The sequence below is a fragment of the Taeniopygia guttata genome, chromosome 3 (genome assembly GCF_048771995.1).
Source record: "Taeniopygia guttata chromosome 3, bTaeGut7.mat, whole genome shotgun sequence".
NCBI lineage: Eukaryota > Metazoa > Chordata > Aves > Passeriformes > Estrildidae > Taeniopygia > Taeniopygia guttata.
In genome coordinates, this window is record NC_133027.1 from 105,544,289 (window position 1) to 105,561,184 (window position 16,896).

Sequence of the window (16,896 nt, forward strand, 5' to 3'; positions counted from 1 at the left end):
CATTTAAAAGAAAATACTGCTAATTGTGTCTCAAAGTATTAATTTAGGTTTTTTTAAATTAGAGTAAAACCTACATTACTCTGAGAATTTTTTTGCCAAAAAGACAGAGATTAACTGATCCACAGAAAAATCAAAACCTCTATGTAGAAAATTTTTAAGGAAAATTATAACTATTTTCTTCTACTTTCCTCAAGATTTTAAAATTATTTTGTGTATAAATTTTACAGACATGATATTCATATTAAATTATGAATGCTATGGCTGAACTAAATTCTGTGCATATATGGGTAAATCCCAAAACTGCAAGCCTTGTCTTCTCAGCTATCCAATCCCCTGAGAAAGCCAATTTTCTTTCATGTCTGAACAAAAGAAAAATGTACTATTAAAATGCAATTCAGAAGTGATAAAAACTGCAAGTGGAGCAGCCGGCTCACAGCACCTTCGATGTATTCTCTGGGACACTGGGGCCACATTAATTTTTGTGTGTGTGTGATGTCCATCCCATGTGCAAATTAGCATTACAAGTACCCTAATCTGTCTTGTGTGAGGGTGTCCTTTCCCATGGGTATACACATGCTACTATAGCTTTTTATTATTTAAAATTCTGCTAACTCAGGATTTTCCTTTCACTAACTTTACATGGCATTTGTTTGTGGCACATGATAGAAGAAGTTGATACAGCTGGAAAGATTCTAAAACCATTTCTTTTTATGAGGCGGAAAGAAAGAGAAATAATTTTTAAAAACCCTCAATTGTTGATAAATCAGTCAAAATAAATAGTTTTCTGCATCTGTATCAGCTGAGAGATGAAGGGTATTTTAATCCTCATTTTTATATAAAAATTTTGTTTGCCTAACTCTTACAGGGACTCTGGATTCTGAAAAGCTTTCAGCTAAGGAAGCATTGTAATTAACTGTACTTCTTCATGACATTTAAAAGTCATGTTTTGGACTTCTGAAGCATGTCTTTTTAATTTTACTGAGTATTACTTTTTCCTGCACTTCTAGAATTAGGAACACATGTTGATTTCTTCAGAATAACAACAATGATAAACTTAATTCCCAGTGTTTTATTTTATAGTAAAGTGTACTTGTTTGCTCTTATGACTCTCCTGGAAACTGAAATAGATGGAACTAAGATGTGTTTGTAGAGTGTCTTGCAGATCTTCTATATACAAGGTCTGAAAGATGTTTTTCACTTTCCTTCATACAGTTTGCTGTGGAACCTACCCAAAAAACCTGTGGTTGTCCCTGACAATTAGGGACATCCATCTGAAAACCCCTTCCAACAGGTAGCTGGAGCTTCACTGCTCGCTGGCATTATATAAGGAGCAAGTCCATCATCGTTATCACCAAAAATGAAAGAACCTGGCTCAAAAAGATTGCTAATTAGGACATAATTATAACTTAAGTGTAAAGTACACAGTCTGTGAATTCTAAAGAAACAATGTCTCTGTTTTGTGGTTTACAAATATGCACAAGTTTCTGTTCTGTTAAATGAGAATATGGTTTATTTAGCTTTGGCTATGACATAGCAAAGGATGCCTCTCTCCAGAGGTGATCTCTCTCCTCGTGCATGGGGAGCTCCTGCCACTGGCAGCTGGCACAGGCTGCACTCCCTGCTAGGACCTGAGGTACCAGCAGGCACCTCCCAGCAAAGGGAACCCTGATTGTCCTGCACATCCCACCAGCTGTCAGTGCAGATACACACAAAGTAATAATCTACTATCTACTATCTATGCAAGTGAACTAAGTTAGATCCTTGTGCACAAAGTCTTCATTTTATCCTGTGAAACTCATTGTCTCTTTGCTCCAAGTTTAATCTGAAAAAAGGTGCAGGAGAAATTACAGTAATCCTCTCACAATACTGAGAGGGAGTATTAAGAGGGTAGTGAAAAATATCAGGAGCATGTGTACATGTCATCTCCTGCAGCACTGATTTACATCAATCCTGTGGCATCTAGAGAAGAGCATAACTGATTCTAAAATATTCTTGAATTTCAGATTTCTGCCATTTTCTTCATATCATAAAAATTATGAGAAGTATGAGCCATCACTTTTTAAGTCAGACAAATATGGCCAAGGAGCTTATGGAACGAAATATTTCAGAGAAGTATATCCTAAGAAGTGGATAGCAGACAAGGTAAGTCACTGCAAAATCAAGTATTTATTTACTTTTTTGGATAATCAAGGATTTATTTACTTGTTTTATTAGAACTAAGTGAATTTCAGTATGATCCAGAGATCATGCAGTCCAACAGGGTTCTTTCTAGCATGTTATAAAATCACGTAGTTAGAGCTGTGATGAGTTGTGAAATTTCCTTGACTCTCTGGTAGATTCAATTTGAGGAAATTCAACACCTGCTGGTCCTACAAGATCAGGATTTAAGACCCTGATTAAGTAAAGCTTCAGTTATATGCATTTTCTTAAGTTTCATTCTGTTTGATTTGCCTTTTCTGATTTATGAGAGGTTGTATATTTACTCTAACACATTAAGATAAACCTCAGGATATTATAGGAAAACTTGATTAAAACAACACAATATTTTAGTACTTACATTCTTTGGAAAAATCTTAAAACTAGTGAATAGCTGTTTTTTTATTTTAAGAAGACCTCATTAAATTGCCTGCTTTGTCAGGAGCATCTCATATATGTCTGATATTGTAGTGCTGTAAGAGGTAATTTTTCTCAGAACATGAGTTTGTGTAGTGTTTGCATTATTTGTATTTGTATTAGCTACCTTAATCACTTTAAAATTTCTGAGTACAAAAAGGGTAGTGAACTTTGGTTCTATGCTGCATTCTCTGCCAATACAGTTAGGGGACTGGAGCAAATTTGTAGGAGGAGAGGCTGAGACAGCTGGAACACTTCAGTCTGGAAAAGAGGAGGCACAGGGGAGATCTCATTAAAGTGCATGAACACCTCATGAGAGCAAAGGAGGAACAAGACCCCAAACTTCTCAGACTCTATAGTGTGCAGGACAAGAGTCACTGAACACAAGTGAAATGCATGATATTCAAGCTGACAACAAGAAAACACTTTCCTTTTTTTCTGTGAGGGTGACAGAGCACTGGCACAAGTTGCCCAAAAAGGTTGTGTAATCTTTATCCTTGGATATATCAGTGGTCCAGGCAACCTGCTGTAGCTGAGTAGGGGGCCTGTAGAGGGTGATCTCAAGAGGTCTCTTCCCACCTGAACAATTCTGGGATTTTGTAAGATATGATAAATTATTTCCTTGAAAGCAATTTAACCTTTGTAAATATAGAGCAAGTTCCAAGGAATCTTAGTTTGAGAAGGAACATTTTAAAAATATTTTTCCTCAAAACTTTATGGTTTAAAAATGAGCTGAGAGTAAAGTTTTGGTATTTCAACATGCAGTAATTATCTCCTTGCAAATAAAACATCAACAATCAAACAAACAGATTTCTGAATTTCAAAAGCAAGGAGTGGAAGATATGACTGGCCAAAGTCCTACAGCATAAGTATGATATCTAAAAAGGACCTAAATGCCTTATTTCTGGTACTCATCTTGTCCTGTAAAGACTTGCTTTTCCAGTTCTTAGCAGTTCTTGCTCAGGCTCAGATAATGATATCAAAAATCTGAAGATATTTATACTGTATATCATACCACACATATATAAAGTACGGGCTTAGCCAAAAAACTCTACTTGTGATCTTGGATAGATATCAACCTAAATCTCTGGCAGTGAATAGCTGTATACATTAACCCAACGTGACACAGAGCCTTCCCACCCCAATTCTAAATCAATATGAAGCTTCCATTAGCAGCCCCTTACCCCAGCAGAGAGATAAGAGGAGAAAAGGTCTATTTATGACATACCTACTGCTTTAATGGATCATTATTATCAGGAAAAAAACCCAAAAAGAACCACAAAACCTCAAGCTCCCCATGGCAGTTTAATGGAAGAAGGCCTATATGCAAGTGTGATGTCATACTTTCCTGTTAAATTTAATAGAACTCTGTGTCACTTTCTCATTTCTAAACACTATGAAAACTTTGAATATATAAATGCAATGAACAAAATTATCTGTTCTAATGAATCACAAGACTGAAGGGCATGTAAAAAAAAAAAAAAAGTGTTTTTGCTTAATAGCTTGTCTGCTGAACATAACCCTCCTCTGAGTTTACCACAAGGTTATATTTTTGTGTATGCAACTTCTATTAGAACATGAATAACTGATAACACTGCCACGATCTCTGTTCAGTTTCTGATAGTCTTATGCTAAACAAGTTTCTTGTGTTGTTGCTGGTAAGACTGGGTAAGTTCTTCCAAGGAGTCAAGTCAGTGGTCAGTTGATCAGTGAGCCATCTGAGCTGCTGAGGTGTTATTTGATGTCAGTTGATATTAGCTGGCTTTTTTTAATATTAAATACAAAAAGTTTCTTTGTGTCTGTGTGTGTACACGAGCATGTGCTAGTAGTATTTTCCTGAGGTTTTCATATGTTTATTACTATGCAATTTAATTCAAGTCACAAAAAGATTAGTATGTAAATTATATAATTACTTTAGAAGCAAAATGAGCAACAATGAAAAATATTACCTTGTTACATTTCTTCTGGAAAATGAAAGGATATTAGCATAGACTTCCTCTAAACAAAATAATTACCATATCTATGTGAGGAAAAGTTAATGGTTCTTTTTTTCATCTAGTTATCATCTGAAAATTTTATCTCACTCCGTTTACATTTCAAAGAAGTTTGAGTTAAGGAAAAAAGTGTTCTGTTCTAATTCTTTATTATAAATAAACAGGGAATAGAAGTACTACACCTTTAGTGAAACTGAATCTAATTAGTTTACTTAGCAAATCAGTATAAAACATAAAACTGCTTACATATTTTAAGTTTTACATTATTTATCTAAATACATTGAAATGCCTTTGATAGAATTAGTGTAAGAAGTTTCAATATAAAAAATTTACTAGTCACTAGGAATTTGATGTATAATGATAGGTTCCAGTGCAGATGGACAGCCAAGGGATCAAATACACTAACTATAGTCTTTCAGCTGTCAAAACACTCACATATGTTCATATTTGCTGAGGCAGAAATAATAGCTTAGAGTCTTAATCGGTATTGGAATTAGTTTGCATATGCATTTTAGAAAACTGACTTTAATGTTTTCTTATTTGTAAAATTCAGGAAGGGATAGTTGAAGATGTTCCATTCTGATAGATTCTTCCCTCTGATGCCTTATTATAGGTGAATTACAATACAACTGAATCACAGTTTCATTATTTGCACAGGCATTTTGGCCCGAAACAGGATTTTATTACCTACAAAGCATAAAAAATACCCAGGACTGCGAAGAATTAATTTAGAGAACCTAAGCATATTGCACAGAACATAAAGTTGACCTTTACCGTCTACAGCTTTTGGAATGGAGTGGGATGTGGAACACATCGTAGATTTAATGTGGCACAACGCTGTCTGCAGAAACTTGGGTGGGACTGTGACTGCTTGCCCATTGCACCCGATGATTGAATCTGCTGTCACCAGCATCCTGATAATAATGAACATTCAGCTTAACGACCGTGATTATGATTATCATAATTAATGTGCAAGTGCAGTGTGTGGGGATCATTACAGCTGAACTGTACAGCAGAGAAACATGCCTTAGTTATAGATAATTTTACTTTTATGCATTGATTGGGATAAAATATGCCTTTCAAGTTCAACAGGCCAGCTTGATATAATTTTAGTAAGATTTCTACATGTATGAATTGATGTTTATGAGCTTCCTGAAAAACATTCATTTTAGCTGTTTGTTTTGAATTGTTTCATTCCATTAATAATGGGAAATAATTAAATAATTAGATGTCGTCTAGTGGAAATCACTTACAGAGTATTGCCAGCATTAATCAAATATCAACTTCAAATTATTCTGATTATCATGGCCTTGCCTGGGCTAGGAAACATAGCTCTTGTAATTCACCACCAACACAATTCTGTTTCTGGTGGAGCAATGGAAGTAGGGGTGTGGTCATCACTGCTGGCATTTTCACACTGTACTGTGTAGCCATTAGAGCAGGCAATAGTTGTTCTATATATAAATTATATCACTTCCACCTTTGTCACCAGAGGCAGAGAATTGCAGTCTCAGATTCAGCCAGTGCAGATAAAGGCACAATCAAGAGCTTCAGTCAATTTTGTTGAACAGTGATTGCCTTCAACTGTGATTGCATGAAGTTGCAGAAGTATTTAATTAAATCATGACATACGTAACAGATAAAAACAAGTATGAGTATATAACTCAAGCCAGAATTTATATAAAGCATGTTGTAACATAAGTATAATGAAAAGTATAATTTCATTGCTTTACACTAGGCATAAATTTGGCTCTTTGTCCAAGCACTGACAGATTTTCCATCTGGGTTAATAGAAAAAAGAGAAAAAATTCTTGTAGTGGATGAAAGAGATTTTTTCTGTTTGAAAATTAGTTTTGTCTCTTGCAGAGCCAACACATAAAACAGTCATGTCTAGTGAATGATGTCATTACCAGGCAGAATTTTTGATACACTCTTTGTGCTTTTCCTTCCCTGTCTATACTGAAATTTACTTAAATTCCACCTTAACTCCATTTTTCTAACCTTCCAGCGATTTGACTTGAGATCATAGGTATGATCTGTGTGGAGTTTTAAATTCTTTCTTGTTCAGACTGTGACTTTATTTTTATCAAAGGAATTTGCTTGTTTTCATTTTAATTAGAAAAAAAAGATTATCCAAGAACGTTTTCTAGTAGGGCATAATACTGGATAATGAATGTGCATCTGAATTGTCAGCTTCATTACCTTTTAAAACTTTAAAGGCCATATTTACCAGTGTGCTTTGTGACAGAAGTTACTAGTGTACGTGATAAGTGCTAGTGCATATTTGGAATATCAGATTCCTAGTTCTTCAATCCAACCTCAGTGTGTTTTCTTGGGCAATACAGATCTCACAAAATGTGGCAGCCAGAAGGGAATTATTAGATGGGCTGTAGGAGTTTGCTTGTTCCAGTCCTGGTTTCCCCATGAGCCATGTCAGGGCTAATAAGGGTTGTTGCCAAAGTGGGATGCACTCCAGCGATCCCCGGCCCATGATGTGGCTCCTGTATGGTTATTACTGCTGACATGACTTGATGCATCTATTCAGATTTCCAAGTGGACCCTGAGTTTGATTTATAAACTATCTTTTTCCAGCAAAACACTGCTTTGTCTTACTTTTGTTTTTTGCTATCCCCAGTCCTGCACCCAAACAAATTATTTAAATCCAAGGATCTGGTCCTAGAACAATATATACTGTACTGTTCATGAATAGTCTGTCTGTTCTAGCCTGTAACATATATTTTCTGCTCTCAGAAGAACCTCTTGGAGTCAGAATTTTACTCTATCTTCACATGAAAAAATCACCTGAGTGATTCCCTGCCTCCACATAGGTTGATTCCCTCAACAGCAACACTCTTCAGAGCTGTGAGCTCCTTGGAACTCAGGTGTTTGGCTACCTGATTAGATAGTACAGAAGAAGAGCAGTGTTGCCCAATTTAATATAACAGAACAATTTAATAAGCAGGTGGTTTCTGAAACTGGATAACAAAAAGTATCTTAAAGTCACTTTTGCAACTTCTGATCTCTTTCTCTTTTTTCTTTTTTTTTCCTTTTTTTTTTTCTTTTTGTAAATATCCAAATGTCATAAAATACTGTTGAGAAGGAATAGTATTGAGGAAAGCAGGAGTGTGCCATGTCCAAAAGTAGGAACACCAGACATTACTTCTCATTCACAGGATTAGAATGAAATATCTCTTATTATAAGATGCACCCATTTCATTTTCCAGGAAAGCAGATGACAATTCCAACTTCTGACAGTTTACCTAATGATCTTTCCAGGTTCCTTACTACTGTGTCTTATTTACAGAATTACGTTTTGTTATGAAGATCACTTTCCGTGCTCTTACTAGAAAGGTTCTTTAGTTGTACATTGTTTCCTTTGAGAAAATCCTTAAGGTCACCACTGTTGGGTTGCTTTTGAAAAATGCTATGCTTGATATACAATTATTAATTATCAATAATTATCATTGAGCTTTCAAATTATTTTCTTGGTTGTAGAAAGATGGCAAACACTGTGAAGCAAATTAAAACGTGCAAAATGTACCCTTGGCTAATGTTCAACTAAATACAGAAAAGAATCTGTGCATAACTGGAAGGCTGAAAAAACTTTCTAGTGGTTACTGATGAGTCACAGGGTCTGATTTTGAAGTAATGCTACAAAGTAGTATCTGAGAAGAGTCAAACCATTCAATTATTGCATAAGAGGAGGTACTGTCACCGCTTGTCTAATCAAATCCATTCTAGCCGTCATTTGTAAGGGTTTGTAGGCAACTAGTTGAATATTTTATAAAACCTGATTTTCAGTTCTGTAATTTCTCAGTGGGAAAATGCAGTCCCTTGATGATGATCCAAGCCTTTGAAGAATAAATTGATTCAAAGGAGAAAATTAGATGGCACTTATTATACTGTCTAACTAGCAATCCTCTGTCATTTGTCTGTGGGATGATAAATGTCTTGCTTTGCCTACCTTCCTCATTTAATATTGTAACTTGCATCTTAGTGGTATAAAAGAAAACCTTGCTTTTTCAGTTGAGTTAACTTTAACTAGTATTTCTGTGAGTGAGATGTATGTATGTTTAAGCTTTCTAAATAATTCCCATTGTACATTGCTTAAACATTTTAAAGCTTCTTATTTAATCAGAAACCCTTTAGAAATAGAGTATCTTGCCCAATTCCTTCAATATGTGCTTAGTGTACATTACAGTAACTTGTGGCACAGCTTTTAATTGCAAAAAAATCAGTTAATCTAGAAACAGTAGATACTGGAGTTGCACCGAATTTGTTTATATTGATATTGGTTTTAGGTGTTGACTATTTGGATATGATTTTGTTTGTTGGAATTCAAAATCCATATACTAAACTGGGAAATCCATGGCCTTGCCTTTTCATATCAGTTTTGGATAGACTATTCAGAATTCTTGGAATTAAGTAGATTTTTTTATATGTATGTCAAACATAATGTATTTCAACTCAATTCAATTTGCCGCAATATTGAATTAAAAAGGCAATATTTTGAAGGCACTTAAAATTCTTTATGGAACTTATCTGCAAAAGCAAGCTAGTTATTATTTGATAATACTCACCAAGGTCTTGTTTGTGCTTGTTAAATTGAGAAATTAAAGTAACCAAAAGCTTTTCACAATCCTCTGGGAATTACATGGGCCATACATCTGTTGAAAACTGCAGGTTTGAGAGCTGGTCCTCAGCCCTGGCATAACTGAGATATAGCCATGGAGCTGGGCAAATTGGCATCAGATAAGGATCCAACCCATAATGAATATAATCAATATGTAAATTCATGCCATTCAGACACAATGTTCTAGGAAAAATGGTGATACCCATTGTCTCAGAAAAAGACTTTTAAAATCTCGTCTTTAAATGTACATTGCTGGTGAGTTTGCAAGACTGAGGTCTAAGATGAGAGGCACATATTATGATGACTTTCTTGCAACAGGTGCACTTAGGACTACAGACTGTTGCATCTTGAAATGATGTCTGAATTAGAGATTACACTGACTCTTTATGATTGTGGAGTTTTATAATTTCAATGCTAATAACACCCACAGGTGTTCTAAGATACTATGCCAGGTATGAGCCCAAGTTGGAAGAACGGCTGTAGGTTTGCAGGGTTTTTATTGTTTGGATGCTCTCTCCAGAGAGCAAAAGTCCATTATTTTCAGAGCAGTAGGACTTCAGTGCAGAACAATGGATTTTAGCATTGCCTACATTCCTTAACAGGAAAAACCACAGTAAAAGCTTTGTGCAGTTTTGTCAGAATGAATGAGACATGGAAAGTAAGACAGACTGCTTGTTGTTTTAATGGTTTGATGTAAGATTCTACTGCCTCTTTCTTCAAAATTTATATTATTAATCAATTGTGGACTAATTTGCCCCATTTTAAATCATGTTACAATATCCACTTTGGAATACACTTCAGTGTTTATTCATGTAATGTGATAAAGAGCTGGTTTCAACATGCCCTTTACAAACTCATGTTAAAAGGATTTTCCAGCGCGATAAACTATATTATTTCTTCTCTTACAGTTTTTGTTGGTAATACTTGTAGGGAAAGTGAAAAGCATATCCCCATAAGGAATGTTTTTATGAGTAGGTGATTTGCCATGTGTTAATGGTCTGGACTTAAAGTTATGGAATTATTCAGGAGTAACTTTTGCACTTCAAATTCAAACTTCACTTCCATATAAACAACCTTACAAGCTTTGATGAGTTAATGTATAGAGGTAACCACACCTGAGGCAGAGGGGTAGGGTACAAAGACTGAAGCACACAGTACCAGTTTCACAACTGTATTGGTTTTGTTTCTCATAATGAGACTATTTGAGAAGGAATGTCAACATTTTGACTGCAATAATAGAAACAAATAATATTCCCAGCTTGTAGCTTGGAGACATGTCAGGATTTCTCACCTGTAGTCATGTGAAGGAATGGCAGCATGTATGATAAGTGCTTGCCATTACCAACCAGACACCCTGCTCTTTTAAAGAATAACTTGTTAGGTATGAGAGCCGCAAACTTAGGGGGGGAAAAAGGAAAAAGAGAAACAATAAAAACATTGCATATTAACAGACTTTGTGTGCTAATGCAAAGCTGCTTGATTGAGCAGTGTAGTGTCAACCATGTCTTTCTTCTAATGCTAAAAGTAATGCACATAGACAGAGTGACAATCAGAGTACAGCCTCCCATCAGCTGTAATTAATCTTTTAGTTAACAGAGACTAGAAAAGCTTCTCATCAGCCTCTTCTGAAGTCTGAGGCACCCTGTTTTTTGATGTTTGCATTCTGAGTAAAATAGTCCCCACCAGTTCTAACAAATTGAAACACCAGGCTAATTATGGCAGCTAATGAAGTGTGTGGAATGGTCACAGCTTGTCGTGAAACTGTTCCTTCAGCTCAGATTAGAGTTTCATCAATCACTTTTTTAAACTGATCCAGAATTGCTTCTGCCCAGTGCTTGGCATTTTTAATGCTGTTTCTGTAATTGGTTTTTTCCCCAAAGCTTAGGCTATTTTTTGAAATATTACATTCTCAGGACAGGACTTACAAACTCCAGTTTATAAAAAAACATTTCATTATTGCCTCTATCAGCTGATCAAGTGCTAGAAAGCTAATAAAAGAAGCAGAAATATAAAATTTGATATATTGCTTTTAATCCAGCTAAAGGTAGCAATAAAGCATATACACATATATGTATATGAATCATTATTACTGTGGGCTGGATGCACACTGCAATCTCCTGAGACATGGTTTGTGGGCTGGATGGTTCAAATTCCACTGAAAGACCTAAATGAAATGAATGACTTCGTCTTGGCTTATTTCCTAGTGGATTGTGGTCCTCCATATATCACTCAAAGAGTTTGGCATGATTTGTAGTTTTTGAAGATGCCCAAGCCTTTGGCAAAAGGAAGACCAAAATGTGTTGCTATTTAAAGAATTTCCACACTTCAGTTCAAATCTGAAGTCCTCAGACAAGTATGGGAAACTTTACAGTATAACTTATATTGCTACTACACTGTCAATGAATAAATTAGCATATAAAACATTGTAAAAATTCCCATTTCCTCTTCATTTATAAGATATAATCATACTCAGCTATACATTGAAAGTTCTGTATAGACATTAAAGGCGTAGATCTTAAAGTCTCAGGCTAAATTTTTTCCTCAGCATGGCCAGCAGCGTGTTGAATCTAGTTCAGAAGTTATCCAGCTGAAAAATGAAGCAAACCTTTGCTTATGCACTACCATAGAATATCACTGCATGAGTTGCTGCATTCAGTACATACATAACATGTATTCATATCAGAACCAATGCAGCATACTTTTAATTTTTGAATTGCTCAGTAATCTATTTTTAAAATTTGTGCTAATAAGTGTAATCCATATAATTTTTCTGAATGGTGTTGAATCTGTAGCAATGTTTGGCTATAAAAACCAGCTGTTGTTCTCCCCAAAGCTTCTAATCAGCGAGTTTGTCAGAACTAATTTTGTGCCAATTCCAAAACAAATCTGTGGCACCTGAGTGCGTAATCACTGTAGCTGATGCTATTCCTGCACTGTATCAAGGAACTGGTGAATTTACACAGAAGAAAAAGTGCCACTGAAAACATGACACATAAAGAAGATATGTTATCATGTATGAGTAAAGACAGACAAAAAAAATAGCAATAGGTATTAGTCTAAAAGCTTTTGTTCCCATTTTATTGATGAATGGGAGCATTTGTAAACACTGGATGGGAGATGAGTAGTTTCTCTAGTGTTAACAGAACACTAGTTCTGCAAAGTAAGTTGCTTGCAAAATGAGAAAATATTCCTGTTTGATCATTTCTGTCTCTTCGGAAGGTAGCTTGTATTTCTGGAGGAGGAAAGCTGGTTTTCTCTTTAGCTTTCATAAGTGTCAGGACACCTTGCTGACTCATGTTTAGCCAGTTGCCCACAAGGACCAGCAGGTTCTCTTCTGTGGAGCTGCTGCCCAGCCTGTCAGCCTCCAGCCTGCTTTGCTCTGGGCTGAGTCTGTGCCAGGTGCTTTTATCCATCCTGTGTTTTGTAAGGTTCTGTCAGGCCATTCCTCCAGCCTGTCTGCGTCACTCTGAGTGACAGCCCTCCAGTGTCTCCATGGTACCCATTACTTTGGTGTAATCCCGGAACCTGAGGAGAGTGCATTCCATTTCCACCTCCAGGTCACTAAGAAGATATTAAGATAGGCCCCAAGACAGCACCTAAAGAAATATGTTGGTACCCAGGTTCCAGTAGGGGAGAAGCCATTCATTGCTACCCTTTGAACCTGAGATTTCAGGCAGCTATTACATACATTAGCCTGCATATCTAGACTATAATTTACCAGCTTGGTTAAAAGGATTCTCTGGGAGATTGTGTTGAAAGCCTTGTTAAAGCTCAGCCAGACAGAATCATCCACTCTTCTCATTTGATCTGCATATCTAGTAATTTCATCGCAGAAAACAGGTTAGAAAGTGTCATCCAGAACCATGTGAAACCAGATGAAATCTAACTGGAGTACTGGTTTTGCTGCATATCAGAAGCCAAATAAGATAAAAAGTATTTTCACTTGAGGATTTAAACTCAGAATCTTTCCTTCTTAACTCCTGGTGGCATGATTTTGGCAAGTTAGAGAGTTGCAACTTGATCTTGGCAGGTTAAACATTTTCTGGCTTTAGTCTAGCAGGTTAAAAGTGGTTCTGAGTTTTTTCTTGGCAGTGAACACTTGGCACTGGCATATTTTCAGCTGGAAAGAGAACGTGGTAGTTGAACAGATTAGACAATGAAGGGGGCAGCTTATAAATGGCCTAAGTCAAGATGTTTATCCCTAAGTGCAGTCCTGTTGCTATCAGAGTGTGTGTGATAGACAGGACAAGAAGCTGCTTTAAAAATACAAGTAATACAAGTACTGTCGTAAAAATATGTCCTTTACTTTTTCCCATCAGATGCTTTTTAAGTCAGTATTTCTTTTATACACAGGAATGTGTGTTAGGCTCCACCTCAGATTTAAGAACTTCTTTAAAGAGTTATCTATTTCTCATTATAGTGTTTTTGTTCTTTAAAGTGTTATTTATACATCTTAAATAGATTAAGGTGAACTTCTACTCCCCTCTTCAGAAATATTATCTTAAAATACACTGTAAGAGGTAGATATTTGTATGACAATAGCAAATAAACACCTCTTGGGATTCTGAATACTTACTGAACTATTTTAACTGCACATTTGTTTTTTAGCCCAGATTCAGTAAAGTTCAAGGGTATCCAAGTATGAAATAGCTTGCAGAGAAATTCACATTGGTTTCTTAATTTTATTAACTTGTAAAAAAAGGCTACATAGTAAAAAAAAAAAGAGTATCATCTTTGGCTATTTTGGTTCATATACAGACATTCAGAATAGAATTTGGGTGATGTTGTTTCATAACATTGCCTAAAGTATGGTAGAGCATGGAGTGTAACTTCGTGCAGCAAACTATACTTGTAATCTTGATACTGACTCTGAACAGGTCTAAAAGTACCTGAAAAGTGTCTACATCAAGGTGACTTCTTCTTCCATAGAATAACTTTATACACTTAAAGAAATTAATTCACTAAGCAGTTATTTTTAAGGGAGAATGTGTTTATTTCTAAAGCATTGCAAAACTAGTCCATGTTTGAGAGGAAGGACCAGACAGTGCCTTGGCTTGCTGATCATTAATAAATTGAATAAATTGAGGTAGAGGGTAGAGGTTGGAATTCCACCCTTCCTTCCTCTTGGGCAACCACAATGACTGCAAGGTACTAAGTAAATGTAACAAATGCAAATTTGGACCATAAATCCTCATTGCTGGTTATATTACACATGACAAAAAGGACAGCCTGGTTTCAGATCCCAGGTTAATTTTACAGAGGAAATACTTAGAGGAAAAACTAATTTACTGGACCAAATTGTTCCCTTTTTTTTCCTTTGTTTTTTCTTGCACAAAGTTTCCATCAAAGCCAAGAGATATTGTGTTTGTGAGAAAGGACAATAAGGGTTGACACATTTGTAATCCTTAATGAACATGGCTAACACAGAATATCTTACTTGTTTAGGAATAGTTTTACTTTCCTTGTACAGTGGCTCAAATTGTTGCATTTTGAAAAGCATCATTATTTTTGTCTGTTTTCTAATTTGTGCAGCTATGAAACAGGATACACTTTTGTTCCTTTATCCAAACTTCTTCTAACCATGAAGGAGCTAAAGAAGGCTGATTTCAAGCCTAGAACACATCCTCTCCTACCTTGCATAGATGAGGACAAGAAGTTTTAGAGCTTGATTGTCAGTTGTCTCCAACTACCTCCAAAGCACAACTTAGCACAATTTAGTTGCAGAGCTATGAAAGGAAACTTCAGTGAGCACAAATGAGTAGCAGAACACTTCTTTCTCCAAATACTCCAGAAAGGGAAGAATGGAGTTATAATTTCCATGCTAGGCTGTCCCATGGCCGTGCTGCTCATACTTGACACATCACACAGAAAGTATCTAAACCGATGTGGTTATCAAGTGGCTTTTCAAACTCATGAGCCATCATTAGAAATCTTTCATAATTTCTAGAAAGCACTGTTTAAGTTTGGCTTCCTCATTTTTAATTCATAAAAGATAAAAAAATGTAAGAGTCAGTGATAGTTATAAATATCCATGGAAAATGAAGTATAAAAATAATGAAATGTTTGTTACATAAATTAAGTAGCAATTAATGTTTTCTCTTTCTTTTTGGAAGATAGGATATTAAAATAGTGTTAAATTTCCTACTGTGAACATAATTTCCTGATTCTTTTTTACAGCACATTATCATAATGTCAATAAAAGACTAAAACTAACAAATAGAAAGAAACTTGCCTGATGTAAGCATAACACAGAAGGTTATAAAGTTGCCTTTTATGATGACTATACAATATCATTTTATTTTAAGATCTAATAGCAAGTTGATTCAAAGGGTAAGACTTACAAAGTCATTAAAGCAAATAGAAAATTGCCTTCTACCATAGTCACCCAGTCTTTTTAAATCAAAGAGTTTTATTGTTGGTGGTGATGTTTGCATTTGCAGGAGGTAATTAGGGAATGAGCTAGACATCACAGTCAGAGCCCTCAAGCTTGTCAACAAGAACCATTAAACTTCACTTGAGAAAAAGAAAAGTCAGTTTAGAAGGCAAATTGCAGAGAATAGAAGGAAACAGGATCATAGCATTTTGAGTCAGTTTGACCTCTACTGTGTCTATCCACAATATGGAGAAACTCATGTATGCTTCCATGAAGACGTCATTGTTCCTACCAAAAAGAATAAAATGTAGAGATTTTCATACTGGTATCAGTAGTAGAGAGCTGAAGGAGGAAGCAGATGTTAGTTCCTCCTTCTCCTCCTCTGCATTGTGTTGGTAAGCTGAAAGGAAAGGTGCAATTCTACTCCCTTCCTCACAGCAGGGAGCTCTGCTGAGGCACGCTTTTCCCTGGGAGTCGATACCTCTATTCTGGCACAGTGAGATCCAGTCCCTAAGGCATGATCCAGGCTTTTGTTATTATCTCTTCTATGAAGGGGCTGGTTGACCCAATTGGTTAACACATTAGCTTTTCAATTTTATAGCCTTAAGTCATGGAAAACCTCTTCCTAGATTTTGGGGGTTTTTTTCTCCATGGCAGAAAGTAAATTTGGCAGTCTGTGCCCACCAGCCACAGAAACAGTTATGCCAAACAACTGTGTCCTGAACTTTATGGCTAATTAGCTGTTGAAGCTGTGCCCAAGAAATAGGTTCTGTTGCCCATGGGAAGAAGTGTGAAGCTGTTATTAATGTCCCAGCTCATATCTCTTAGTAAGTCTTATGAGCAGTGCTGCTTAAAGAGACTAAATGTACAACAGGGAATTAAAAATTATAGTACCCCTTTCACTGACTGAAATATTGTAAACTTGTTACGCTGGGGCCAGGATTGGTGTCAATGTACTTTGTGTGAAAAGTGCAATAGAAGCATTAGTATTTGACAGCCCTGGTTGAAATAAGTGAAATTAATGGAGCTCTTTTCATATACGACAAGGCCATGGCACCCCTTTCATGCTGCTTACAGACAGAGAAAAGTCAATACTTTTTTATTACTTGATGCTGACCTACATTTTGCACTACAAGTGCCAGGCCCACTAATTGGTTTCAGTTGTGAGAAAAGTTTGCCCCAAAGAAACATTGGAGCAGATAAATCAATCTTTTTTAGGGTAGCTTAGTGGGTTTTGAGCACATGAAATGACATTTGTGTTGTATTGACAGAATGGGTTGTTA

At 36.0% G+C, this 16,896-nt stretch overlaps 1 protein-coding gene across 2 annotated transcripts in view; it reads left to right on the forward strand.

Moving 5' to 3' along the window:
- SPATA17 (spermatogenesis associated 17) overlaps positions 1-16,896 on the forward strand; it is a 129,559-nt gene that overhangs the window by 61,894 nt on the left and 50,769 nt on the right. For both annotated transcript variants that reach the window (XM_072927582.1, XM_030269137.4), the window contains exon 9: positions 2,004-2,142. In XM_072927582.1, coding sequence (XP_072783683.1) covers positions 2,004-2,142 — 139 coding nt within the window. The remainder of the gene's footprint in view (positions 1-2,003; positions 2,143-16,896) is intronic.